This window comes from Macaca thibetana, chromosome 20, assembly GCF_024542745.1.
Source record: "Macaca thibetana thibetana isolate TM-01 chromosome 20, ASM2454274v1, whole genome shotgun sequence".
NCBI lineage: Eukaryota > Metazoa > Chordata > Mammalia > Primates > Cercopithecidae > Macaca > Macaca thibetana.
The window spans coordinates 47,821,826-47,848,425 of record NC_065597.1 but is presented as its reverse complement, the minus strand read 5'-3'; the positions used below and the strand labels follow the sequence as shown (position 1 = coordinate 47,848,425).

At 47.7% G+C, this 26,600-nt stretch overlaps 2 protein-coding genes and 1 non-coding gene across 3 annotated transcripts in view; 1 reads left to right on the top strand and 2 right to left on the bottom strand.

The window, feature by feature from the left end:
• CD2BP2 (CD2 cytoplasmic tail binding protein 2) overlaps positions 1–26,600 on the bottom strand; it is a 249,448-nt gene that overhangs the window by 113,247 nt on the left and 109,601 nt on the right. The gene's annotated exons all lie outside the window — the stretch shown is intronic.
• Positions 15,871–26,600, top strand: part of ITGAL (integrin subunit alpha L) — a 52,944-nt gene continuing 42,214 nt past the window's right edge. Inside the window, exons 1-7 of the mRNA XM_050773442.1 lie at positions 15,871–16,108; positions 17,442–17,544; positions 18,513–18,607; positions 18,720–18,787; positions 21,731–21,848; positions 21,970–22,100; positions 24,706–24,851. Coding sequence (XP_050629399.1) covers positions 16,048–16,108; positions 17,442–17,544; positions 18,513–18,607; positions 18,720–18,787; positions 21,731–21,848; positions 21,970–22,100; positions 24,706–24,851 — 722 coding nt within the window. The 5' untranslated portion in view covers positions 15,871–16,047. The remainder of the gene's footprint in view (positions 16,109–17,441; positions 17,545–18,512; positions 18,608–18,719; positions 18,788–21,730; positions 21,849–21,969; positions 22,101–24,705; positions 24,852–26,600) is intronic.
• On the bottom strand, positions 26,442–26,502 carry LOC126945121 (U7 small nuclear RNA). The gene has a single exon (XR_007722300.1). It is a non-coding gene; the product is annotated as a U7 small nuclear RNA (small nuclear RNA).

Sequence of the window (26,600 nt, the reverse complement as noted above, 5' to 3'; positions counted from 1 at the left end):
CAGTGGCATGGTGGCTATTATTCAAGTGTGTTTCTGGCTCAGTCTCCCCGAATATAAATCTGGTTTCAAGAGGCAGAGGGAGAGAGAAAGAAGAATCGGTAAACACTGAAAGAGCTGGCCGGGCGAGGTGGCTCATGCCTGTAATCCTAGCACTTTGGGAGGCCGAGGCAGGCGGATCACTTGATGTCAGGAGTTCAAGGCCAGCCTGGCCAACATGGTGAAACCCCGTTTCTACTAAAAATACAAAAATTAGAGGGCGTGGTGTCACACGCCTGTAGTCCCTGCTACTCGGGAGGCTGAGACAGGAGAATTGCTTGAACCTGGAAGGCTGAGGTGGCAGTGAACTGAGATCGCGCCGCTGCACTCCAGCCTGGGCGACAGAGCAAGACTCCGTCTCAAAACAAACAAACAAACAAACAAACAAGACGGGAAGAGCTACTTCGCTAGGCTGTTCACCCTGGAGCCCAAGCAGTAGCTTTGGGACACCTTCTGCATGATGCAAAGCAGAGAGAGCCCTTCTCCCCAGCTCTGCCACAGCTCCTTCAGCTCTGGCACGTCCGGGGCTCAGGGCCAAAAGCAAGGGGAATGGCTATGTCTGAGGTCGGGCGTTAGAACAGCAGCCGAGGGGCAAAGCTTGGAGCAGATCACACTCCAGGAAGAGGAGTGGAGCACCAGTGAGATAGCGCTGGAGGCTTTCTGCAAGAACTCGGGTTTGCAGGAAGCTAGAGAGCCTGGACTGGCAGGTGGAGGCAATGAGGCCACAGCATGGGTATGTGAAAGTTAGTATGATGCTATTGGAACCCACAGGTTGGTGAGTTCTGTAGAGGTGTGAGCTATATATATATATATATATATATATAGAAGGAGGCCCAGGGCCCAGAGAGAGGAATACCTTCGTCCACATTATTTGTTTGTTTTTTGTTTTGAGACAGAGTCTTGCTGTGTTGCCCAGGTTGCAGTGAAGTAAAGATGAGGAATACCTTCATCCACATTATTTGTTTGTTTTTTGTTTTTTGTTTTGAGACAGAGCCTTGCTCTGTTTCCCAGGCTGGAGTGCAGATAAGTGATCTCTGCTCACTCCAACCTCCACCTCCGGGCTCAAGCAATTCTCATGCCTCAGCCTCCCGAGAAGCTGGGATTACAGGCATCTGCCACCACGCCGAGCTAATTTTGTACTTTTAGTAGAGACAGGCTTTAACCATATTGGCCAGGTTGGTCTCAAACTTTTGGCCTAGGTGATTCGCCTTTCTTGGCCTCTCAGTGCTGGGATGACAGGTGTGAGCCACCGTGCCCAGCCCATTCATCAACATTAAAGGCAAGAGAGTGTTGCCCATATCTGGTTCCCAGGTCTCTGGCCCTCAACTACATACTTGTTTGCAAACACACACACACACACACACACACACACACACACACACACACAAATCAACCATCCACTTAGAGGCTGGAAATGAAGCCCCTGGAGTGAGCTCACCCAGTGACAACCCTATGGACTGCATGCGAACACCCCCAAGGGATGCCATCCTTCCAAAATCCTGCCTGTGGTGCGTTTAGCTCAGCCCTTCCTCTGAAAATCCAGGTTGAGATTCTAGAACTTTAGTATTTATTTATTTATTTATTTATTTATTTATTTATTTATTTAAGACGAAGTTTCACTCTGTCACCCAGGCTGGAGTGCAGTGACGTGATCTCGGCTCACTGCAACCTCTGCCTCCCGAATTCAAGCAATTCTCCTGCCTCAGCCTCCCAAGTAGGTGGGACTATAGGTGCCCGCCACCACGCCTGGCTAATTTTTTTTTTTTTTGTATTTTTAGTATAGACAGGGTTTCACCATGTTGGTCAGGCTGGTCTGGAACTCTTGATGTCAAATGTTCCACCCGCCTCAGCCTCCCAAAGTGCTGGGACTACAGGCATGAGCCACTGTCCCCGGCCTTGAGTTTTTAGAACTTTGGAATGCCCAGACCCACCTACCACGAGATCACAAGGGCCTTGGAATATGATGGTGGCCTCCAAGCCTCACCCATTGTAAGCTCCCACCACCACCTTAGAAACCACTCCCCTGAGGTGCAGACTCCCCTTAACCTCTTGGCAGGTGGGAAGGAGGGGAAGGAGCAGTGTGGTGACCCACAAACATCTGTCAGTGCCATCCTAACCGAAGTGGCCTTTGTCACGAACCCAGGAGGAAGTGGTGGGTGGGGAGCCAGGCTGGCGGGGAGAGCGGCAGCTGTCAGTGAGGCAGCGCCTGCCCCAGCAAGGCCTCTGTGAAGTTGCAGACAGACCTTTAGCCCTGAGCCCTCCAGGGACTGGAGGCAGCCAGGCCTGGCGGACTGGTGTGAGGCAGGGAAGCCCTAGCCTGCTTCTCCAGCCCGAGCCCTGCTGCCGGCTCCATATCCGTGGCCCATTTGTCCCAAGTGTGCCCAGCAGCCTCCTACTGCCACACCCCAGCTTACTCCTTTTTTTCTTTTTTTGAGGCACGGTCTCATTCTGTCACTCAGCAAGGAGTGCAGTGGCGCTATCTCGGCTCACCGCAGCCTCGACCACCCCAGGCTCAGGAGATCCTCCTACTTCAGCCTCCTGGATAGCTGGACCACAGGCACATGCCACCACAGCCACCTAATTATTATTTTTTTTCATAGAGAAGGGGTTTTGCCATGTTGCCCAGGCTTACCCTAGATTTTATTCATTTTATTCATTTAAAAGCCACAAGAGGCCAGGCATGGTGGCTCACACCTGTAATCTCAGCACTTTGGGAGGCCAAGGTGGGTGGATCACGAGGTCAGGAGTTCAAGACCAGCCTGACCAACATGGTGAAACCCCGTCTTTACTAAAAATACAAAAATTAGCTAGGCTGGGCGTGGTGGTGTGCACCTGTAATCCCAGCTATTCAGGTGGCTGAGGCAGGGGAATCGCTTGAACCTGGGAGGTGGAGCTTGCAGTGGGATGAGATTTCACCACTGCACTCCAGCCTGGGTGACAGAGTGAGACTCCATCTCAAAAAAAAAAAAAAAAGAGGAAGGGGAAGGGGAGGGGGCGCAACTGTTGCTAATGGAATGCTATAATGCACAAGGTCAAGGATTTAATAATTCTAAGTCTCCACATGAATCAGTGATAACCACATTATTAGAAATATAAATGCATAGAATATAAAGTATATGGTATTAAAAACAGACCTTGCTAATATAAACATATATAAAGTATGTCACTTCTCTTGTAATAACAGTATAAAGATCGATCTACAGTTTGCCCTTTGCCTGGTACTCTTTTTTTTTTTGAGACGGAGTCTCGCTCTGTTGCCCAGTTTGAAGTGCAGTGGCGCGATCTCAACTCACTGAAAGCTCCACCTCCCGGGTTCATGCCATTCTCCTGCCTCAGCTTACTGAGTAGCTGGGACTACAGGTGCACGCTGCCACGCCCAACTAATTTTTTTGTATTTTTAGTAGGGACGGGGTTTCACCATGTTAACCAGGATGGTCTCAATCTCCTGACCTTGTGATCCGCCTCTCTTGGCCTCCCAAAGTGCTGGGATTATAGGCGTGAGCCACTGCGCCCAGCCTGCCTGGTACTCTTAAACCACTCCCCCAGTGGTCAATGTTGACCTTGAAGCAACAGCTGCTGAACCCAGGAGACCCCACAGATGTCTAGATTCAGCACCTGGGGGCCCCACCTACCCTCTATGGTATGTGTTCCCATGACTCCAGAAATAATTAATTGCAATTTGCATTATCAAGTCTACAGGCAAGTTTGAAATCTAGCTAGAAAAAGTAGCAACAAAGGCAAAATAAGCTGGAGTTCGTTAGAAAAGCAATGAGAAGATTTCTTAAAATGCTTCCAGTTCAAGTCAGAATTAAGGTAAACATTAGGTCCCACCAGCTTTGCAGAACTGTAGATATTTTGTTCTTTCAAAAAAAAAGAATCTATAATAAGCATGTTTGGCCTGGCATGATGGCTCATGCCTGTAATCCCAGCACTTGGGAGGCCAAGACGGGCGGATCACCTGTGGTCAGAAGTTTGAGACTAGCCTGACCAACATGGTGAAACCCTGTCTCTACTTGAACCCATGCCTCAGCCTCCCAAGTAGCTGGGACTACAGGCTTGAGCCACCATGCCTGGCTAATTTTTTTTTTTTTTTTTTTTTTTTTTGTATTTTTAGTAGAGATAAGAATGTAAATTAGTGTAACCACTATGGAGAACAGTTTGGAGGTTCCTCAAAAACTAAAAATAGAGCTACTATATAATTCAGCAATCCCATGCTGAGAATATACCCAAAAGAAAGATAATCAGGGCTGGTCGTGGTGGTTCACACCTGCAATCCCAGCACGTTGGGAGGCTGAGGCAGGCGGATCACTTAAGGCTGAGGCAGGAGAATCACTTGAATCCGGGAGGCAGAGGTTGCAGTAAGCTGAGATTGGGCCATTGCACTCCAGCCTGGGTGACAGAGGGAGACTCCATCTCAAAAAAAAAAAAAGACAATCAGCCTATCAAAGAGATATGTGTACTCACATGTTTGCTGCAGCACTGTTTCCAATAGCTAAGATTTGGAAGCAACCTAAATGTCTATCAGCAGAAGAATGGATAAAGAAAATGTGGTTCAGGCAGGGCGTGGTGGCTCACGCCTGTAATCCCAGCACTTTGGGAGGCTGAGGCAGATGGATCACTTGAGGTCAGGTGTTTCAGACCAGTCTGGCCAACATAATGAATCCTTGTCCCTACTAAAAATACAAAAATTAGCCGGTCATGGTGGCAGATGCCTGTAATCCCAGCTATATGGGAGGCTGAGGGAGGAGAATTGCTTGAACCCAGGAGGTAGAGGTTGCAGTGAACCAAGACTGTGCCACTGCATTCCAGCCTGGGTGATGGAGCAAGACCCTGTCACCTTGTCAAAAAAGAGTAGAATGAACCAGACCCATTATTTGCTAACACAACAGGGTGACTATAGTCCACAATAACTTAACTGTACATTTCAATATAACTAAAAGAGTGTAACTGGATTGTTAAAAACATGAAGCATAAATGCTTGAAGGGATGGAGACCCCATTCTCCATGGTGTGATTATTTCACATTGCATACCTGTATCAAAACATCTCATGCACGCCATAAATATATACACTTACTACATTCCCACAAAATTTGAAATAAAACTATTTTTAAAAAAACTGCAACAACAGCTAGGCACAGTGGCTCATGCCCATAATCCCAGCACTCTGGGAGGCCGAGGCAGGCAGATCACCTGAGGTCAGGAGTTTGAGACAAGCCTGGCAAACATGGTGAAACCCTGTCTCTACTAAAAACACAAAAATTAGCTGGGCATGGTGGCGAGTGCCTGTAATCTCAGCTACTTGGGAGGCTGAGGCAGGAGAATCACTTGAACCCAGGAGGTGGAACTTGCAGTGAGCCAAGACCATGCCATTCCATTCCAGCCTGGGCAACAAGAGCAAAACTGTGTCTCAAAGAAAAAAAAAAATGCACCAACATAGATGAATTTCAATAGCATTATGCTGAGTGAATGAAGCCAGGCACAAAAGGCTACAGACTATATGTCACCCAAAAGCATGTGTTAAAAAAATGAACCCCCAATGCAACAGTGTTGGGAGGTGGGGCCTAATGGGAGGTGTTTAGGTCATGGGGGCTCTGCTTCCCTAAATAGATTAATGCTGATTATAAAGGGACTGGTGGGAGGCTGAGACAGAGAATTGCTTGAATCTGGGAAGTGGAGGTTGCAGTGAGCCAAGATCACGCCACTGTACTCCAGCCTGGGCTACAGAGCGAGACTCTGCCTTAAAAAAAAAGAAAAAAAAAAGGGACTTGATGCTATGAGTTCAAGCTCTTGTTAGTTAGTTGTTTGTTTTTTTTTTTTATTGTTGCTCTTTTTTGGAATGCTGTCTCCTTCAAAAGATGTGATGTGCTACCTTCTACTGTGGGATGACACAGCAAGAAGGCCCTTACCAGATGCAGGTCCTTTAGCCTTGGACTTCCCAGCCTCCAGAACCATAAGCCAAATAATAAATCTCTGTTCTTTATAAATTACTCAGTCTCAGGTATTCTGTCAGAGCAGCACAAAGCAGACTAAGACCCTACATGATTCCTTTTTAGGATATTCTGAAAAAGCAAAACTGTAGGAACAGAGAACAGATCAATAGTTGCCAGGGAGTTGGGGTAAATGGAAGAAATTTACTACTAAATAGCAAAAAAGGGGCATTTGAGTGCGATGGAAATATTCTATATCTTGATTGTCATAGTGGTTAATCAACAGTATACATTTGTCAAAACTCATGAACTATACTCTTTTAAAGGGTGAATGTTAATGAGTATAAATGATACATAAACAAATTTTAAAATAGAGATGAGGTCTCACCATGTTGCCCAGGCTGTTGTCGAACTCCTGGGCTCAAGTGATCCTCCCGCCTCAGCCTCCCAAAGTGCTGGGATTACAGGTGTGGGCCACAACACCCACCCTAAATCTGGCTTTAAAGAGTCCTGGGAGGTTTATGTATTTCAAAAATTAGATGGAGGGTTTTTGGTCTTCCCTGTCTTGGTGGCTATGGGGATGCTCATGTCCAAGCTGTCTGTTTCATTCTAAAGTAATGGTTCTACTCAAGGGATTTCGTATCTTCATGTCCAGATTGGACACTGGAACCTGCCTTGCAGCCTCTAAATCCAGGGATCTGGGATTCTGTCTCCAGACCTCCATACATCACCCTCCAGGACTGCCTCTTCCAACACAGAGAGTCACAGACACAGATCGTCCTCACTTGCAGAATCAGAAGCATTCTTCAAGGCCCAGTCACTGGGAATTTAGCCCTCTTGTTTTTCTTTTTTTTTGAGATGGAGTCTTGCTCCGTCACCCAGGCTGGAGTGCAGTGGTGCAAACTCTGTTGACTGCAACCTCCGCTTCCTGGTTCAAACAATTCTCTTGCCCCAGCCTTCCCAGTAGCTGGAAGTACAGTCACGCACCACCATACCAGCTAATTTTTTTTTCTTTTTTTTTTTTGAGACGGAGTCTCGCTCTGTCGCCCAGGCTGGAGTGCAGTGGCGCCATCTCAGCTCACTGCAAGCTCTGTCTCACGAGTTCATGCCATTCTCCTGCCTCAGTCTCCCGAGTAGCTGGGACTACAGGCACCCGCTACCACGCCTGGCTAATTTTTTTTTTGTATTTTTAGTGGAGACTGGGTTTCACTGTGTTAGCCAGGATGGTCTCGATCTCCCGACCTTGTGATCCGCCCGCTTCAGCCTCCCAAAAGACTGGGATTACAGGTGTGAGCCACTATGCCTGGCCATACCCAGCTAATTTTTTGTTTGTTTGTTTGTTTTGTTTTGTTTTTTGAGACGGAGTCTCGCTCTGTCGCCCAGGCTGGAGTGCAGTGGCGCAATCTCAACTCACTGCAAGCTCCACCTCCCAGGTTCACACCATTCTCCTGCCTCAGCCTCCTGTGTAGCTGGGACTACAGGCGCCCGCTACCACGCCCGGCTAATTTTTGTATTTTTAGTAGAGACGGGGTTTCACTGTGATAGCCAGGGTGGTCTCGATCTCCTGACCTTGTGATTCGCCCGTCTCGGCCTCCCAAAGTGCTGGGATTACAGGCGTGAGCCACCGCGCCCGGCCTTTACCCAGCTAATTTTTATGTATTTTTTTTCAGTAGAGATGGGGTTTTGCTATGTAGGCCAGGCTGGTCTCGAACTCCTGACCTCAGGTGATCCGCCCACCTCAGCCTCCCAAAGTGCTGGGATTACAGGCGTGAGCCACCATGGCCCAGCCTAACCCTCTTCATTCAACCCCTACAACCCATCCCTTTTGGACAATACAGCTCTTTGCTTCTAAGAATCTAGACCTTCAAAAGCAAAAGGCTCTTTTCTTTTTCTTTTTTCTTTTTTTTTTTGAGACAGAGTCTTGCTCTGTTGCCCAGGCTGGAGTGCAGTGGCACCATCTCGGCTCACTGCACCTTCCGACTCCCGGGTTCAAGTGATTCTCCTGCCTCAGCCTCCCGAGTAGCTGGGATTACAGGCACCTGCCACTATGCCAGGCTAATTTTTGTATTTTTAGTAGAGATGGGGTTTTACCATGTTGGTCAGGCTGGTCTTGAACTCCTAACCTTGTGATCTGCCTGCCTCAGCCTCCCAAAGTGCTGGGATTACAGGGGTGAGCCACTGCACCCAGCAAAAGAGAAAGCCTCTTAACTCTCCTTAGGGGCAGGGGCACCCCCAAACATTTACTCATTCAGTAATATTTACTGAGCATCTACTGTGCTCCAGGCACTGTTTTAGGTCCTGGGGATAGAACAGTGAAGAAAAACAAATAATAATAATACTTCCTCTGTGGAGTTTACATTCTAGTGGGAAAAATGGACAATAAACTGTACAACTAAGTAAATTAGATAGTATGGGGTCAGGCACAGTGGCTCAGGCCTATAGTCGCCGCACTTTGGGAGGCCAAGGCAAGTGGATCTTCTGAGGTCAGGAGTTTGAGACCAGCCTGGCCAACATGGTGAAACCCCGTCTCTACTAAAAATACAAAAATTAACCAGGCATGGCAGTGCGTACCTGTAATCCTAGCTACTCAGGAGGCTGAGGTAGGAGAATCGCTTGAACTCCGGAGGTGGAAGTTGCAGTGAGCCAAGATCATGCCACTGCACTCCAACCTGGGCAGAAGAGCGAGACTCCATATCAAAAAATAAAATAAAATAAAATAGATAGTATAGGAGGAGGCTATAAATGTAAAGGAGAAGCTGATGGTCAAGCAGAGACCGAAAGGACACGAGGGTACAAGGGTACAAGCCATGTATGAGGCTTTCTTTCTTTTTTTTTTTTTTTTTTGAGATGGAGTCTAGCTTTGTCACCAGGCTAGAGTGCAGTGGTGTGATCTTGGCTCTCTGCAACCTCCGCCTCCTGGCTCTGGCCGGGCGCGGTGGCTCAAGCCTCCCAGCCTTTGGGAGGCCTGAGACGGGCGGATTCAAGAGAGGAGATTCTCCTGCCGAACACGGTGAAACCCCGTCTCTACTAAAAAATACAAAAAACTAGCCGGGCAGTGGGCGGGCGCCTGTAGCCAGCTACTCCGGAGGCTGAGGCAGGAGAATGGCGTAAACCCGGGAGGCGGAGCTTGCAGTGAGCTGAGATCTGGCCACCACTCCAGCCGGGGCTACAGAGCAAGACTCCGTCTCAAAAAAAAAAAAAAAAAAAAAAAAAAAAAAAAAAAAAAAGAGATTTTCCCTGTCACTCCCAAGCAGTTTACAGTAGAGAGCAGGTAGAGACGGGGTTTCATCATGTTGGCCAGGATGGTCTCAATCTCCTGACCTCATGATCCGCCCACCTCGGCCTCCCAAAGTGCTGGGATTACAGGCATCGGCCACCGCGCCCGGCCATGTATGAGGCTTGCTTGGCAAAGAGCATTCAAGCAAGAGAACAGGCATGCTGGAATGATCATAGTCTAGGGCAGCAGTGTGACTGGCGAGGAGAGGGCCAAAGGGCCATGAAGTCAGAGAGGGAACGAGATCTCTAACGGGTTAAGGCTCTGTAGGCCACAGTGAGAACTTTAGCTTGTATTTTGAGTGAAATATGGAGCCATCGGAGGTTTTTATTTTTCTTTTTTATAATTTTTCCTTTCAGTTTTAGAGATGGGGATCTCACTGTGTTGCCCAGGCTGGTCTCAAACTCCTGGCCTCAGGTGATCCTCCCACCTCGGCCTCCCAAAGTGCTGGGGTTACAGGTGTGAGCCACTGCCCCTGGCTACACTGGAGGGTTCTGAACAAGAAAGTGACATGATCTGGCTTTCCCCACCCACACCCCTACCCACTGTTTTCTGATCCTCCCAGCCCCTAGCAACTGCCATTCTTCTTTTTCTTCCTTTTCCTTCCTTCCTTCCTTCCTTCCTTCCTTCCTTTCTTTTTTTCTTTCTTTCTTTCTTTCTTTCTTTCTTTCTTTCTTTCTTTCTTTCTTTCTTTCTTTCTTTCTCTCTCTCTCTCTCTCTCTCTCTCTCTCTCTCTCTCTCTCTCTCTCTCTCTCTCTCTCTCTCTCTCCCTCCCTCTCTCTCTCTCCCCCTGTCTCTCCCTCACTTTCTTTCTTTCTTTCTTGGGTCAGAGTCTCACTCTGTTATCCAGGCTGGAGTGACATGATCTTGGCTCACTACAACCTCCGCCTCCTGGGTTCAAGCGATTCTCATGCCTCAGCCTCCCGAGTAGCTGGGATTACAAGCATGTGCCACCATGCCCAGCTAATTTTTGTATTTTTAGTAGAGACAGGGTTTTACCATGTTGTCCAGGCTGGTCTCGAACTCCTGATCTCCAATTATCTACCCGCCTCGGCCTCCCAAGGTGTTGGGATTACAGGCATGAGCCACTATGCCCAGCCTTGCTTATTTTAAATCTGAAAACATAATGTGATAAATATGTATAAGCTTGCCTGCTGCAACTTAAACCCTAATTCAAGTATCTAAATTTTGAAGATAGCCTGAGGGAAAACCTTCACACAGGAGACGGCTGACTTAGCCATTAATTCTCAGTTGGATGTTCTGTGGTGAGATAATTACAGTTTTTCCAAACAGGTCAAACCTGTATGGTTAACTAACAACTCAATTTTTTTCTTTTCTTTTTCTTTCTTTCTTTTTTTTTTGAGACAGAATCTCGCTCTGTTGCGCAGGCTAGAGTGCAGTGGCTTGATCTCGGCTCACTGCAATCTGTGCCTCCAAGGTTCATGTGATTCTCCTGTCTCAGCCTCCTGAGTAGCTGGGATTATAGGCGCGCGCCACAATGCCCGGCTAATTTTTGCATTTTTAGTAGAGACGAGGTTTCACCATGTTGGCCAGGCTGGTCTTGAACTCCTGACCTCAGGCGACCTGCCCACCTCAGCGTCCAAAAGTGTTGGGATTACAGGCTTGAGCCACAGTGCCCGGCCTAAGTTTTTCTTAATTCATGAAAAATATATGGCTTCAATTGTTAACAATGATTCCTCCTGGGGTTTAGGGATGGAGAGTGGACGTTAAGACAATACTTATTCTTCTTTACACATTCCATAGTGCTTGAATTTAAAAATGTATATTCTTTTTGTAATTTCAGAACAAAACAAAAGAATTTGGTTGGAACTGCTCTACAGAGAATCAAAGAAATCAGCCTGAATTATCTGATCTTAACTGAATTTTCAAAAGACTCTCTAATACCTTCTAATTACCACAAGCCAGCTTGTTCCGTTCCAACCACCTAGCAGTACAGATAATAGATAATCTGCCTGAAAAAGGCTTCCTCAGGGCAATGACGTCTTTGCAGGTTGAACAGGATTTCTTCACAGCACAGGGAGAATCTGAAGATCCTTCCCAATTTCTTATAAACGAATACAGTTCCTTACTCTGTTGTGCTTTAAATATTTTTATGTTTTGGTTTGTTTGCTTGTTTGTGTATAAAGATAGGGTATCGCTCTGTCACCCAGGCTGCAGTGCAGTGGTCTGATCACAGCTCACTGCAGCCTCTACCACCTGGGCTCAAGTGATCCTCCCACGTCAGTTTCCCAAGTAGCTAGGACTACAGGCATACACCAGCACGCTTGGCTAATTTTTTATTTTTATTTTTAGTAGACACGAGGTCTTGCTAAGTTGCCCAGGCTGGTCTCAAACTCCTGAGCTCAAGCAATCCTCCCACCTTGGCTTCCCAAAGGGCTGCAATTACAGGTGTAAGCCACCATGCCTGGCTAATATTTTTATGCTTTTTAAAGGTAGTTTAATTTTTTTTTTTTTTTTTTTTTTTTTCCCGAGACAGAGTCTCGTTCCTGTTGCCCAGACTGGAGTGCAATGGTGCACTCTGGGCTCCCTGCAACCTCCACCTCCTGGGTTCAAGTGATTCTCCTGCCTCAGCCTCCCGAGTAACTGGGATTACAGGCATGCGCCACCACACCTGGCTAATTTTGTATTTTTAGTAAAGACAGGGTTTCTCCATGTTGGTCAGGCTGGTCTTGAACTCCCGACCTCAGGTGATCCACCCAACTTGGCCTCCCAAAGTGCTGGGATTACAGGCATAAGCCATGGTGCCCAGGGTTTTTGTTTTTTTTTTGAGACAGAGTCTTGCCCTGTCGCCCAGGCTGGAGTGCAATGGCGCGATCTCGTCTCACTGCAACCTCCGCCTCCTAGATTTAAGCTATTCTCCTGCCTCAGCCTCCCAAGTGGCTGGGATTACAGGCACACGCCACCACGCCCAGCTAATTTTTGTATTTTTAGTAGAGGCGGGGTTTCACCATGTTGGCCAGACTGGTCTCAAACTCCTGACCTCAGGGGTTCCGCCCGCCTCGGTCTCCCAAAGTGCTGGGATTACAGGTGTGAGCCACCACGCCTAGCTAATTTTTTTAAATGGTAAAGTTATACGTCCTCATTGTAAAAAAAAATGCAGACCATATAGAAATGTATAAACCTCATTCTGCAGAGCTAACCACTGTTTAAAGTACAGTTGTATATCCTTTCCAATTTAACAAATATGTACATACATATATAATTTCATGTTTATTTTTTATTGAGATACAATTCACATACCATAAGACTCACCATTCTAAAGTATACAATTCACCAGGCACAGTGGCTGTAATCCCAGCACTTTGGGAGGCTAAGGAGAGAGGATCAATTGAGCCCAGGAGTTTGAGACCAGCCTAGACAACATAGTGAAATCCTGTCTCTACAAAAAATACAAAAGTTAGTTGGGTGTGGTGGCACACACCTGTAGTTCCAGCTACTTGGGAGGGTGAGGTGGGAGGATTGCTTGAGCCAGGGAAGTCGAGGCTGCAGTGAGCCATGATTGCACCACTGCACACCAGCCTGGGTGACAGAACAAGATCCTATATCAAAAATTAAAAAAAAAAAAAGTATAGAATTCAGTGGTTTTTAAATAGATTCACGAAATTGTGCAATCATTACCACAGTCTATTTCCAGAACATTTCATCACCTAAAATGAAACCCTATGCCCATTAGTACTCACTCCCTAGCCTCCATTTTCACGGCAAGCACCAACCTGCTTTCTGTCTCTCTATATTTGCCTGTTCTGGATATTTCACTTACTGGAGTCAGACCATATGTGATTTTTCTTTGCTGCCTTCTTTCACTAAGCATATTTTCAAGGCTTACTCATATAGTAGTATGTACTAGTACTCTTTTTTTTTTTTTTTTTTTTTTTTTTTTGAGATGGAGTCTCACTCCATCACCCAGGCAGGAGTGCAGTGGTATGATCGCCACTCACGGCAACCTCTGCCTCCGGGTTCAAGCGATTCTCCTGCCTCAGCCTCCCAAGTAGCTGGGACTATAGGCCGTGCCACCACCCCTGGCTAATTTTTGTATTTTTAATAGAGACGGGGTTTCACCATGTCGGCCAGGCTGGTCTCAAACTCCTGACCTCAGCTGATTTACCCGCCTTGGTCTCCCAAAGTGCTGGGACTACAGGCATGAATCACTGCGCCCGGCCTGATTCTTTTTTATAGGCAAATAATATTACATTGCATGGCTATGCCCTATTTTGTTCATCCATTTGTCAGTTGATAGACATGTGGGTTGTTTCCAGTTTGGGGCTAGTATGAGTCATTATTGATACTGCTATGAGCATACATGTATAAGTTTTTGTAGGAACATATGATTTCAATTCTTTGGGGTATATACCTAGGAGGAGAACTTCTGGGTCATATAGTAACTCTATGTTTAACTTTCTGTTTTTGTTTCCTGAGATGGAGTCTCACTCTGTTTCCCAGGCTGGAGTACAGTGGTGTGATCTCAGCTCACTGCAACCTCTGCCTCCCAGGTTCAAGCAATTCTCCCGCCTCAGCCTCGCGAGTAGCTGGGACTACAGGATGCACCACCACACCCAGATAATTTTTGTACTTTTAGTAGAGACGGGGTTTTTCCATGTTGCCCAGGCTGGTCTCGAACTCCTGAACTCAGGAGTTCTCACCTCAGCCTCCCAAAGTGCTGGGATTACAGGGATGAGCCACCATGCCCGGCCTATGTTTAACTTTTTAAAAGAACTGTTGGGCTAGGTGCAATCCCAAAACTTCGGGAGGCTGAGGCGGGCAAATCATTTGAGCTCAGAAATTCAAGACCAGCCTGGGCAAGGTAGAGAGACCCCCATGTCTACAAAAAATAAAAAATTAGTCAGGTGTGGTGGCCTGCATCTGTAGTTCCAGCTACTCAAGAGGCTGAGGTGGGAGAATGACTCGAACCAGTAAGGTTGAGGCTGCAGAGAGCCGAGACCACACCACTGCACTCTAGCCTAGGCAAGCCTCTCTCAAAAAAAAAAAGAACCATCAAAGTGTTTTGCACAGCATCCACACCATTTTACATTTCTTCCAGCAATGCGTTTGGCCTCCAATTTCTTCACATCTTCACTAACTCTTATTTCCTTTGTTTTAAACTCTAACCATCCAAGTAGGTGTAAAGGGTATCTCACTGTGGTTTTGATTTGCATTTCTCTAATGACTAATAATGTTGAGTATCATTTCATGTGCATGTTGGCCATTTATATGTCATTGGAGAAATGTCTACTCAACCCCTTTGCTCATTTAGAAACTTAGGTAGGTTGGTCTGAGTGCAGTCGTGTTTAAAACTAATTTTTTTTTTTTTTTTTGAGACAGAGTCTCACTCTGTCGCCCAGGCTGGAGTGCAACGGTGAGATCTTGGCTCACTACAACCTCCATCTCCTGGGTTCAAGCAATTATCCTGCCTCAGCCTCTCAAGTAGCTGGAATTACAGGCATGTGCCACCACGCCTGGCTAATTTTTGTAATTTTAGTAGAGACGGGGGTTTCACCATGTTGGCCAGGCTGGTCTCGAACTCCTGACCTCAGGTGATCCACCTGGCTCGGGCTCCCACAGGGCTGGGATTAGAGGTGTGAGCCACCGCACCCGGCCATTTAAAACTAATTGAGCACAACCAGTTACTAATATCTTTGTTCCTTCTGCACTGCCTCTGCTTCACTTCACTAGCCTAAAACAAATAAATAAAAATAAACTGGGCACAGTGGCTCATACCTGTAATCCCAGCACTTTGAGAGGCTGAGGCAGGAGGATTACTTGAGCATAGGAGTTCAAGATCAGCCTGGGCAACATAGTGAGAAACCATCTCAAAAAAGAAAAATTAGCCAGGCGTGGTGGCATGCATCTGTGGTTCCAGCTACTTAGGAGCAGAGGTGGGAGGATTGCTTGACTCTGGGAGTTCAAAGTTGCAGTGAGCTGTGATCGCGTCACTGCACTCTCACTTGGGTGACAGAGCAAGACCTTGTCTCAAAAAATTTAAAACAAAACAAAAAAAAAGTGGTTATTTGTCTTTTTATTGTTGAATTATAAGAGTTTTAAAAAATATATTCTGGAGACAAATCCCTTATTAGATATATGATTTGCAAATATTTTCTCCAATTTTTTTTTTTAAAAGACAAAGTTTCACTTTGTTGCCCAGGCTGGTCTTGATTCCTGGCTTCAGGCAATCCTCTTACCTCCACCTCCTGAAGTCCCACGGTGCTGGGATTACAGTCAGTGAGCCACTGAACCCAGCCTCCAATGCTTTAGATTTTGCATTTTAGAACCAAAATGGGTCACTAAATACACTGTTCTGTAATCCATTCTTTTCTTTAATAGTGGTTCACGTACATCTTTCTCCCCCTGTTTTATTTTCCTTCCCTCATTCTTTTTCACTGCTGCATAGCATTCCATTGTAATTTTGCCACCGTTTATTGGACTAGTCCTCTGCTGAGCTTTACAAAGCCCTTAGGTGGGATGTTAGTGAGAAACCATGTCAGCAGTGGAGACAGTCATCTCCCTGCTATGCTGTCAGCTTTTGGATGATGTGAAAATGCAAGCAGGCACAGGAAATGTCTCTAACTTGCTTACACTTCCTCCCTGAACCCTTGCGGTTTCACAACTCCTGCAGGCACGCCTCCCTCCCCGCCTGCCAGTGTCACCAGCCTAGTGCTTCTGTGAGAAAGTACCATTGTAAGAGGCCAAAGGGCATGATCATTTTCCTCTTTCACCCTGTCTAGGTTGCCAGCAAATCCCACGGGCCTCCTGACGCTGCCCCTGGGGACACAGGTCCCTTGAGTGCTGGAAGGATGAAGGATTCCTGCATCACCGTGATGACCATGGCGCTGCTGTCTGGGTTCTTTTTCTTCGGTAGGCAAGGGAGGAGGCAGGGGAAGGGACATGTGTCTGTGACCAGAGAAACTGCAGAGCTTGGTGGAGCTGGAGTAAACAAGGAGCTGCCCCCTAAAAGTGGAATTGGCCTTAGGGATACGGGGCCCAGGGATCTTGGAAGGAGAAAGTGGGGAATGGGGAAAGAAAAGAAATAAATAGGCAAGGGGTGGAGGCAAAGATAGAGAAGGGAACATAAGAAGGGGCAGTGGGTTCTTTAAAAAGGCAGATGGGGCCGGGTGCTGTGGCTCATGTCTGTAATCCCAGCACTTTAGGAGGCTAAGGTGGGCAGATTACTTGAGGCCAGGAATTTGAGACCAGACTGGCCAACATGGCAAAAACCTCATCTCTACTAAAAATACAGTAAAATTAGCTGGGCCTGGTGGTACAGGCCTGTAATCCCAGCTACTTGGGAGGCTGAGGCATGAGAATCATTTGATTCCAGGAGGCGGAGGTTGCAGTGAGCCAAGCTTGTGCCAATGCACTCTAGCCTGGATGACAGAGCAAGACCCTGTCTCTTAAACAACAAACAAACAAAAGGCAGATAGTTAATGAGTAGCTAAAGCTGGGAGGAGGGTGCTAGGTTCTGGGGCCACCCGTGGTACCACCTCTGTGCGTTTTAGGCAAGTCCTTTCCCCTTTCCAGCCCCACACTCTTCATCTAAACAAATGAAGGCCTGGCCTCCATGACATTCTAGGATGCTCTGAACTAAACTCCACGGCGGGAGAGAAAGCAGGGCGGAAAGGACAGCCTGGGTGTGCCAGGGCGCCTGGGCAGGCCGACTGAGGGGGAAGGGGGCTGGGATCTACCCGCGCTCCAAAAGACTGGCCCTGTGGGGTGGGAAGGCAGCCCCCCAGGGATCAGGGGAGCTACAATCTGAGACTGTGGGAGGAGGCGCCTGGGCCCCATGACCGCAGAAGTGGGTGGCAGAGGCGCACCCGGCCCTGGGGCATCCCCATCTTGGCCTCTGCCTGGGAACTTGGCCACCCTCTGCCTTGGGGCCCCTTGGGTCTGCTCCTCTCTCTGGAGCCTCTAACTTCTCATCCTTCCTTCTTTGCAGAGAGGCCAAACGGGAAGTTGTGTTCTCAGGCCCTGGGAAGAGCTTTCAGAGCTCTAGAGGGGCCGGGAGTTGCTCCTTCCATATTCCCCAAAGTTAACGCCCTGGAGGGGAAGCGCAGGGCGCGGGTCCACTCTGCCCGCCTGGGTGCGGGCGGCCTGGGGAGCGAGAGCCAGGTGGGCCTGGGATCGGCCACCTGCCGGGCACGTGCAGGGCGGGGGTCCCTGGGTCGCAGCTGACGCCCCTTGCCTTCCTCAGCGCCGGCCTCGAGCTACAACCTGGACGTGCGGGGCGCGCGGAGCTTCTCCCCACCGCGCGCCGGGAGGCACTTTGGATACCGCGTCCTGCAGGTCGGAAACGGGTGAGCTGTGCCCCGCAAATCCTCCTCCTGATGCCCGCCCTGGGGCAGCCCCCAAGGGGCGGCTCTCCAGGGGTTCCCGTCTGGAGGAGCCTGTGGTGGGTGGGAATCCTCAGAGATAGGAGTGAGGGATCAAAAAGCGGGACACAGGCGATCAGGGAGGCCATGGAAGTGCAGAACAGGGAAGGATCCCAGCCCCCAAACACTTCGCATTGCCCAGTAGGTTCCTGACACTCCCTTACTTCCCTGCGAGTGCCTGGAAGCCAGGAGTTTGTTCTCTCTTACTAACCCTTCTTAGATATACCACCGCCCAGCACACAGTAGGTAAGCCACGAATAGCTTTTGAATCAAGCACTGAATGAATGAACCTGTCATGAGACATTCTGGCGGATCATTCTCTGGGCCTCAAAGACTGTAAATGCAAAGGAACCTTAATTTTCTAGGATTTTGGCATTTGGAATTATTTCTCTGGCATTCTGTAGGGAAGAGGTGAGGATGGAGGCACCTTCCTTTTTTTTTTTTTTTTTTTTTTTTTCTGTTTGACACGGAGTTTTGCTCTTGTTACCCAGGCTGTAGTGCAACGGTTAGATCTCGGCTCACTGCAATCTCTGCCTCCCAGGTTCAAGCCATTCTCCTGCCTCAGCCTCCTGAATAGCTGGGATTACAGGCATGCGCCACTATGCCGGGCTAATTTTTGTATTTTTAGTAGAGACAGGGTTTCACCATATTGGCCAGGCTAGTCTCAAATTCCTGACCTCAGGTGATCTGCCCATGTCGGCCTCCCAAATTACCTTGGCCTCATGCCAAAGTTACAGGCATGAGCCACCCCGCCCGGCCGCAGGCACCTTCTTGAAGGGGAATGGTTGCAGTGCTTGGAGAGATGAGGTGGGAGATCTGAACCTCCTGAGCAGGCAGGAGGAGGTGGGTACAGATCTGGGCCACTCCCTCTCACAGGTGAGATTTCTCCCCAGGGTCATCGTGGGAGCTCCAGGGGAGGGGAACAGCACGGGAAGCCTCTATCAGTGCCAGTCGGGCACAGGACACTGCCTGCCAGTCAGCCTGAGAGGTGAGTAACTGGGGGGTGAGCTGGGAAGAATGGGATCTTGGGGAATCTGAGGCTGGCCCCAGCCCACCTAGATTGCCTGAGCTCCTCCAGACCAACTTTCTGGTGCCTACAGGTTCCAACTATACCTCCAAGTACTTGGGAATGACCTTGGCAACAGATCCCACAGATGGAAGCGTTTTGGTAAGAATTTTGTACAGTGGTGTTATCAGAGCCTGTGAAGCTCGATCCAAGTAATGAGAGAAGAAAAGAGGAAGAATGTGGACAAAAGTTCCCACAGACAGTCAAAGGCATCAGAGTCAATTAGTGTTTATTGAGAACCAATGATGAGCCAGCTTTTTTGTTTTTGAGACAAGGTCTCATTCTATTATTCTATTGCCCAGGCTGGAGTGCAGTGGCGTGATCACAGCCTCACTGTAGCCTCAACCTCCCTGTGCTCAAGTAATCCTCCCGCCTCAGCCTCCCAATTAGCTGGGACTATAGGTGCATGCTATCACGCCCAGCTAATTTTCATATTTTTTGTAGAGAGAGAGTGTCACCATGTTGCCCAGACTGGTCTTGAGCTGAAGAATCCTCCTGCCTCAGCTTCCCAAAGTGTTGGGATTACAGGTGTGAGTCACCACACCCAGCAGAGCCAGCTATTTTCAAGAACTTACCTCATTTTTCTTCCAGATATGAAATATCTGTGATCATTGATATGCAATATGATTTTTAGTGGTATACAAGCTTTTAATGTTTTCATGGTTATAAATTTCTTTAGTAGCTTATTAGAAAAAAATCTATGACAAGCACATCAAATTTATAATTTCCTACATCATATTGCTTAGGAAGGCTGAAGTTAAACAAAAATTTAAAGGAAACTATTAAGAAAATAAAAGTATGCTCATATGGCAGATATTGTGAAGTATTACACAAATAAAGTTTAGGAAACACTGCTTTTTTTTTTTTTTTTTTTTTTTTTTTGAGACAGAGTTTCACTCTTGTCACCCCGGCTGGATTGCAGTGGCATGATCTCGGTTCACTGCAAATTCTGCCTCCCGAGTTCAAATGATTCTCCTGCCTCAGCCTCCAGAGTAGCTGGGATTACAGGCATATGCCACCATACCCGGCTTATTTTTGTATTTTTAGTAGAGATGGAATTTCACCATGTTGGTCAGGCTGGTCTCGAACTCCTGACCTCAGGTGATATGCCCGCCTCGGCCTCCCAAAGTGCTGGGATTACAGGCATGAGCTACTACACCTTGTCACTTTATTTCTTTTAACCCCGCAAGACACTCATATGAGATAGGGATCAGTGTACACATTTCACACACGAGGAAACAGGACCAAAGGATTAAGAGACTTGACCAAGGTCACGTGGTTGTAAAGTGGTAAAGTCAGGATTTGAATAAAATTCTCATTTGATCCCAAGTTCATTGCTGTTTCCAGCCAGCATCCTTCTGTGTGAGAGATAGAAAACTGAATGAAATACTGATCCGGTGTTTAAGTAGAACTTGTTTATTTAGCTATTATATGCCAGGCATCAGGCTAGGTTCTGACAGGGGAAGGGGAGTGAAATACAAAGTTGATGAGGCCAGGCCGGTGGCTTATACCCGTAACCCCAGCACTTTGGGAAGCCAAAACTGGATGATTGATTGAGGCCAGGAGTTCAAGACCAGCCTGGTCAACCCTGTCCCTACAAAAAAAAAAAATTTTTTTTCATTAGCTGGGCATGGTGGCACACGTGTGTAGTCCCAGCTACTCGGGAGGATCAGTTGAGGCCAGGAGTTCAAGGCTACAGTGAGCTATGATCACACCATTACACTCTAGCCAGGGAGACAGAGTGAGACCTGTGTCTAAAAAAAACAAAAGCAAAACAAAACAAAAAGATGACCATGATACGAGCCCAGACTTTGAAGAAATTGCAATCTGGCAGGAAAGGGTCATAAATGAAAGAAATTACTTTGGGAGGCTGAGGCAGGTGGATCGCTTGAGCCTAGGAGTTTAAGACTGGCCTGGGCAACATGGAAAACTCCAGCTCTACAAAAAAATTAGCTGGGCATGGTGGCGTGTGCCTGTAGTGCCAGTTATTTGGGAGGCTGAGGTGGGAGGATCACCTGAGCCCAGGAAGTTGAGGCTGCAGTGAGCCATGATTGTGCCACTGCACTCCAGCCTGGGTGATGAGAGTGAGACCCAAGAAGAAAGAAAGCAAGGAAAGAAAGAAAGGAGGGAGGGAGGGAGGGAAAAAGGAAGGGAGGGAGGGGAGAGGAGGAGAGAGAGAGAGAGAGAGGAAGGAAAGAAAAGGGAAGGAAGAAAGAAGAAAAAGAAAGAGGAGGGAAGGAAGGAAGGAAAGAAAGAAAGAAAAGGCCGGGTGCAGTGGCTCACTCCTGTAATCCCAGCACTTTGGGAGGCCGAGGTGGACAGACACAAGGTCAGGAGTTTGAGACCATCCTGGCCAATATGGTGAAACCCCGTCTTTACTAAAAATACAAAAATTAACTGGGCATGGTGGTGGGTACCTGTAGTTCCAGCTACTCAGGAAGCTGAGGCAGGAGAATCGCTTGAACCTGGGAAGCAGAGGTTGCAGTGAGCCCAGATCACGCCACTGCACTCCAGACTGGGCGACACAGCAAGACTCTGTCAAAAAAAAAAAAAAAAAAAAAAAAAAAAAAAGACGGAGAAAGAAAGAGAGAGAGAAAAAGAAAGAAAAGAAAAAGAGAAAGAAGAAATAAATAAATAAACAAACAAATAAATAAATGAGGGGAGGGGGAAGGAAAGGGAAGGGAAAAAGAAAGAAAGAGACACCTTTTATTCTGGGAATCTTGATAATTTGATTCGGCTGGAACACAGAAAGAGAGATTGGGACCAGGAGAAGATAGGCCTGGAAATGTGGGGTCGTGCCCAATGTAAGCCCCGCTAAGGAGTCCAGACTTTATCCTACAGGCAGTGAGGATCCATTGGCATAGAGCATTGGTAGGATGGGAGGGATGGACACTAGAGACTGTGGAGGTGCACATTCCTTGCCTTGGTAACCAGTTGGATAGAGGAAGTGAGAAAGGACTCTGAACGTTCTTATTCTTGGTTGATGGTGCCCAGAAGACACATAGCAAATAGGAGACCCAAATCTTTGGCCTTTGCTTCCTTTAGGCCTGTGACCCTGGGCTGTCTCGAACGTGTGACCAGAACACCTATCTGAGTGGCCTGTGTTACCTCTTCCACCAGAATCTGCAGGGTGCCATGCTGCAGGGGCGCCCTGGTTTTCAGGGTAAGGAACTGGGGACTCAGTGGGTAAAAATACCTCCAAGTGGCTGCCCCTAGGGAGAACCAGCATGGGCGGTCAAACACCAGAGATGCTTCATTGGGTCCCTTGCGTCTGGCCTCTGCAGAATGTATCAAGGGCAACGTAGACCTGGTATTTCTGTTTGATGGTTCGATGAGCTTGCAGCCAGATGAATTTCAGAAAATTCTGGACTTCATGAAGGATGTGATGAAGAAACTCAGCAACACTTCCTACCAGGTAAAAATGCTAGTTAGGATTCTTGGTTGCAGGCAACCAAGAATGGCTTAAACCATGAAAGGAAATTTTAGTATGTGGTATCCTCAGAGCCTATGGGCATGGCTATAACTGGGCCTCTGGAAGGGATAAGAACCAGGGAGTTGAAGGCTTCTAGGAGTCTCTCTAGTTCTCATTTCCTTTTTTTTTTTCTTGAGATGGAGTTTCACTCTTGTTGCCCAGACTGGAGTGCAATGGCACGATCTCAACTCACTGAAACCTCCGCCTCCCGGGTTCAAGCGAGTCTCCTGCCTCAGCCTCCCAAGTAGCTGGGATTACAGGCACCTGCCACTATACCCAGCTGATTTTTGTATTTTTAGTAGAGACGGGGTTTCACCATGTTGGCCAGGCTGGTCTCAAACTCCTGACCTTGTGATCCACCCACCTTGACCTCCCAAAGTGTGGGATTACAGGCATGAGTCACCGTGCACGGCCTTTTTTTCTTTTTGAGACAGGGTCTCACTGTGTCCCCAAGGCTGGAATGCAGTGACACAATCATAGCTCACTGTAGCCTCAAACTCCTATGCTCAAATGATCCTCCCAAGTAGCTGGGACTACCCGTGTGCACCACTGTGCGTGACTAATTTTTATTTTTTATTTATTTTTATTTTTTATTTATTTTTTTGAGACGGAGTCTCGTTCTGTCGCCCAGGCTGGAGTGCAGTGGCGCGATCTTGGCTTACTGCAAGCTCCGCCTCCCGGGTTCACGCCATTTTCCTGCCTCAGCCTCTGGAGTAGCTGGGACTACAGGCGCCCACCACCATGCTCGTCTAATTTTTTGTATTTTTAGTAGAGATGGAGTTTCACCGTGTTAGCCAGGATGGTCTCGATCTCCTGACCTCGTGATCCGCCCGCCTCGGCCTCCCAAAGTGCTGGGATTACAGGCATGAACCACTGCACCTGGCCCATGCGTGGCTAATTTTTAAATTTTCTGTAGAGATGGTTTATCATTGTGTTGCCCAGACTGATCTCAAACTCCCGGACATCTCAAGAGATCCTCCTGCCTCGGCCTCCCAAAGTGCTGGGGTTACAGGCATGAGCCACTGTGCCCAGCTAGTTCTCATTTCTGTTTCTTTTTGAGTCTTTGCTTCCTTATTCTCTTTTCTCAGTCTCTGTAGACTGGCTCCCTTAGCACCTTTAGACCACATGGACCTATGGAAAGCTCCTAAGTTCACATGTTAAAGTTCCAAGAGGGCTTTTTACCTTTCCCTCAGCCAACGCCTCCCTTTGCAAATTCCCAGTTCTCAGAGAAGAAGCTCTGGCTGGCCTAGCTTCAGTCAGGTGTTGATCCCTGGCCCAGCCAACTGTGTCTAGTTAAGCAGGGTCATTCAGCAGAAATATGGCTACTGGAACCCATCCCTGTCAGTGACATAGGTGGACCCAGAGAATAGGAGCTCAACACACAGTATTACATGAGGGAGCAAGGTTTATTTCATTTTATTTCTGGGCTTATTTGTATATTGCCTCATTTTCATTTTATTTTATTTTTTTTTGAGACGGAGTCTCGCTCTGTCGCCCAGGCTGGAGTGCAGTGGCCGGATCTCAGCTCACTGCAAGCTCCGCCTCCCGGGTTCACGCCATTCTCCTGCCTCAGCCTCCCGAGTAGCTGGGACTACAGGCGCCCGCCACGGCGCCCGGCTAGTTTTTTGTATTTTTTTAGTAGAGACGGGGTTTCACCGTGTTAGCCAGGATGGTCTCGATCTCCTGACCTCGTGATCCACCCGTCTCGGCCTCCCAAAGTGCTGGGATTACAGGCTTGAGCCACCGCGCCCGGCCTGTATATTGCCTCATTTTCAAAAGAATTATCTAAGGCAAGGATGTGGAGTTGAGTTGCCCAGGTCCTGCATAAGAAGACATTGAGCCAGGCACAGTGGCTCACACCTGTAATCCCAGCACATTGGGAGGCTTAGCCGGGAGGATCACTTGAAGCCAGGAGTTCGAGACCAGCCTAGGCAACATAGCAAGACCCCATTTCTACAAAAAATAAAAGCTAGCCCAGTGTGGTGGCATGTGCCTGTAGTCCCAGCTACTTCGGAGGCTGATGAGGGAGGATGGCTCGAGCCCGGGAGGCTGAGGCTGTAGTGAGCTATGGTTGTGCCCTGCACTCTAGCCTGGGAGACAGAACAAGACCCTGTCTTGAAAAAGAAGAAGTAGAGTTTGGGGCTGGGCACTGTGGCTCACGCCTGTAATCCCACACTTTGGGAGGCCGAGGCAGGTGGATCACCTGAAGTCAGGAGTTCGAGACCAGCCTGACCAATATGGTGAAACACCGTCTCTACTAAGAATACACACACACACACACAAAATAGGTGTGGTGGCACGTGCCTGTAATCACAGCTACTTGGGAGGCTGAGGCACGAAAATCGCTGGAACCCGGGAGGCAGAGGTTGCAGTGAGCCAAGATCATGCCACTGCACTCTAGCCTGAGCAACAGAGCGAAACTCCATCTCAAAAAAAAAAAAAAAAAAAAAAAAAAAAAAAAAAAAAAAAAGAAAAGAAAAGAAAAGTTTGGAACAGACAAATGGAAAGGGATATATAATTGAATATCATTTCTTCCTTCCTTTTCTAGTTTGCTGCTGTTCAGTTTTCCACAAGCTACAAAACAGAATTTGATTTCTCAGATTATGTTAAACAGAAGGACCCTGATACTCTGCTGGAGCATGTAAAGCACATGTTGCTATTGACCAACACCTTTGGTGCCATCAACTATGTCGCGTGAGTTCCCTTTTGCAGGAGAGCGCGTGTCCAGTCATTTGTTCTGGGTGATCTACCCTCTTCCAGCTGCAGGGCACGGGAACTCAGTAGGTAGGTACAGCAAGGGGCAGTTTATTGTCTGAATTAAAGTGGAACAATTTTACTGCAGGTTCTTTTGGTTGTACATAACAGAAATCTACTCTGTACTAATTAAATCCAAAAGAGAAACTCTAAGCCAGGTGCACAATCTGTAATCCCAGTGCTTTGGGAAGCTGGGGTGGGAGGATCTCTTGAGCCCAGAAGTTTTTGTTTGGTTGGTTGATTTTTGTTTTTGTTTTTTGAGACGGAGTTTTGCTCTTGTTGCCCAGGCTGTAGTGCATTGGCACGATCTCGGCTCACTGTAACCTCCAACTCCCAGGTTCAAGCCATTCTCCTGCCTCAGCCTCCCAAGTAGCTGGGATTACAGACCTGTGCCCCCATACCAGTCTAATTTTTTTTGTATTTTTAGTAGAGATGGGCTTTTACCATGTTGGCCAGGCTGGTCTCAAACTCTTGACCTCAGGTGATCCACCTGCCTTGCCCTCCCAAAGTGCTGGGATTTACAGCACTTTGAGTGCTGTAGTCCCAGCTACTTCGGAGGCTGGGACTACAGGTGTGAGTCACCACACCGGGCCTATGAGCCAGGAGTTTGAAGCTGCAGTGAGCTATGATCACACCATTGCACTCCAGCCTGGGCAACAGAGCAAGATCCTATCTCTAAAAAATAAAAAATAATTTAAAAATGAAGAGCCAGGACACCAGTGTGGCTGGAGAGAAATAAGTGAGAGGGGGAAAATAGTAGGTGATGAGGTCAGAGAGATCATGAGGGTCTGGATGGGTTAGTGACTTGGAGGCCATAGTGAGGACTTTGGCTTTCCTCTGAGTAAGATGAGAAGTCATTAAAGGTTTTGAGTAGAAGAGTGATGATCTGATTTATGTTTTTTAAAAGATCCCTCTGGCTGCGGGGTTGATATTAGACTGTAGAGGGGACAAAGGCGGGTAGAAGTGATAGGGCCAGTTAGGACGCTATTGAAAAATCCAGATAGAGACAATGGTTGTCTAAGCCAGGGTGGAAATCCATGAACAGGACCCGCAATAGGCCCATGTCTGTGTGGATGGAGATTGGAGAAGCATTTTGCATCCAGATAGAACCAGAGGTCTTGATAGCAGGTGTTCGTGGGTAAGACAGTTCACATCTCGCTGCTGTTTCAGCAAGAGCTACGGCCAACCCAGCTTACTCAGAGGGAGGTTGTGGACAAGGCAGGAATTTTCTTTTTCTTTTTTTTAGAGTCAAGTCTCACTCTGTTGCCCAGGCTGGAGTGCAGTGACGTGATCCTAGCTCACTGTAGCCTTAAACTCCCGGGCTCAAGCGAACCTCCTGCCTCAGCCTCCTGAGTAGGGACTACAATCACACACCACCATGCCTGGCTAATTGTTTTCATCTTTGTAGAGTTGGGGTCTCGCTATGTTGCCCAGACTGGTCTGGAACTCCCAGGACAGAAAACTTTAGCCTTGGCCCATCTGGTGTTCAGTTCTCCCTTCTTTGTTTATTTTTTAAATTTTTTTGAGGGTGGAGGATTTTAGCAAAAAACAGAAAGCCTGCTAGACAAAATCTAAAAGAGCTCTAACAGTAGTTCTCCCTCCTTCATCTCACATGCACAAGCACCTCCTCTGTGCTGGGAGCCAGAGATACAGCAACAAATCCAACATGGTCCTTTCCTTGAGGAGCTC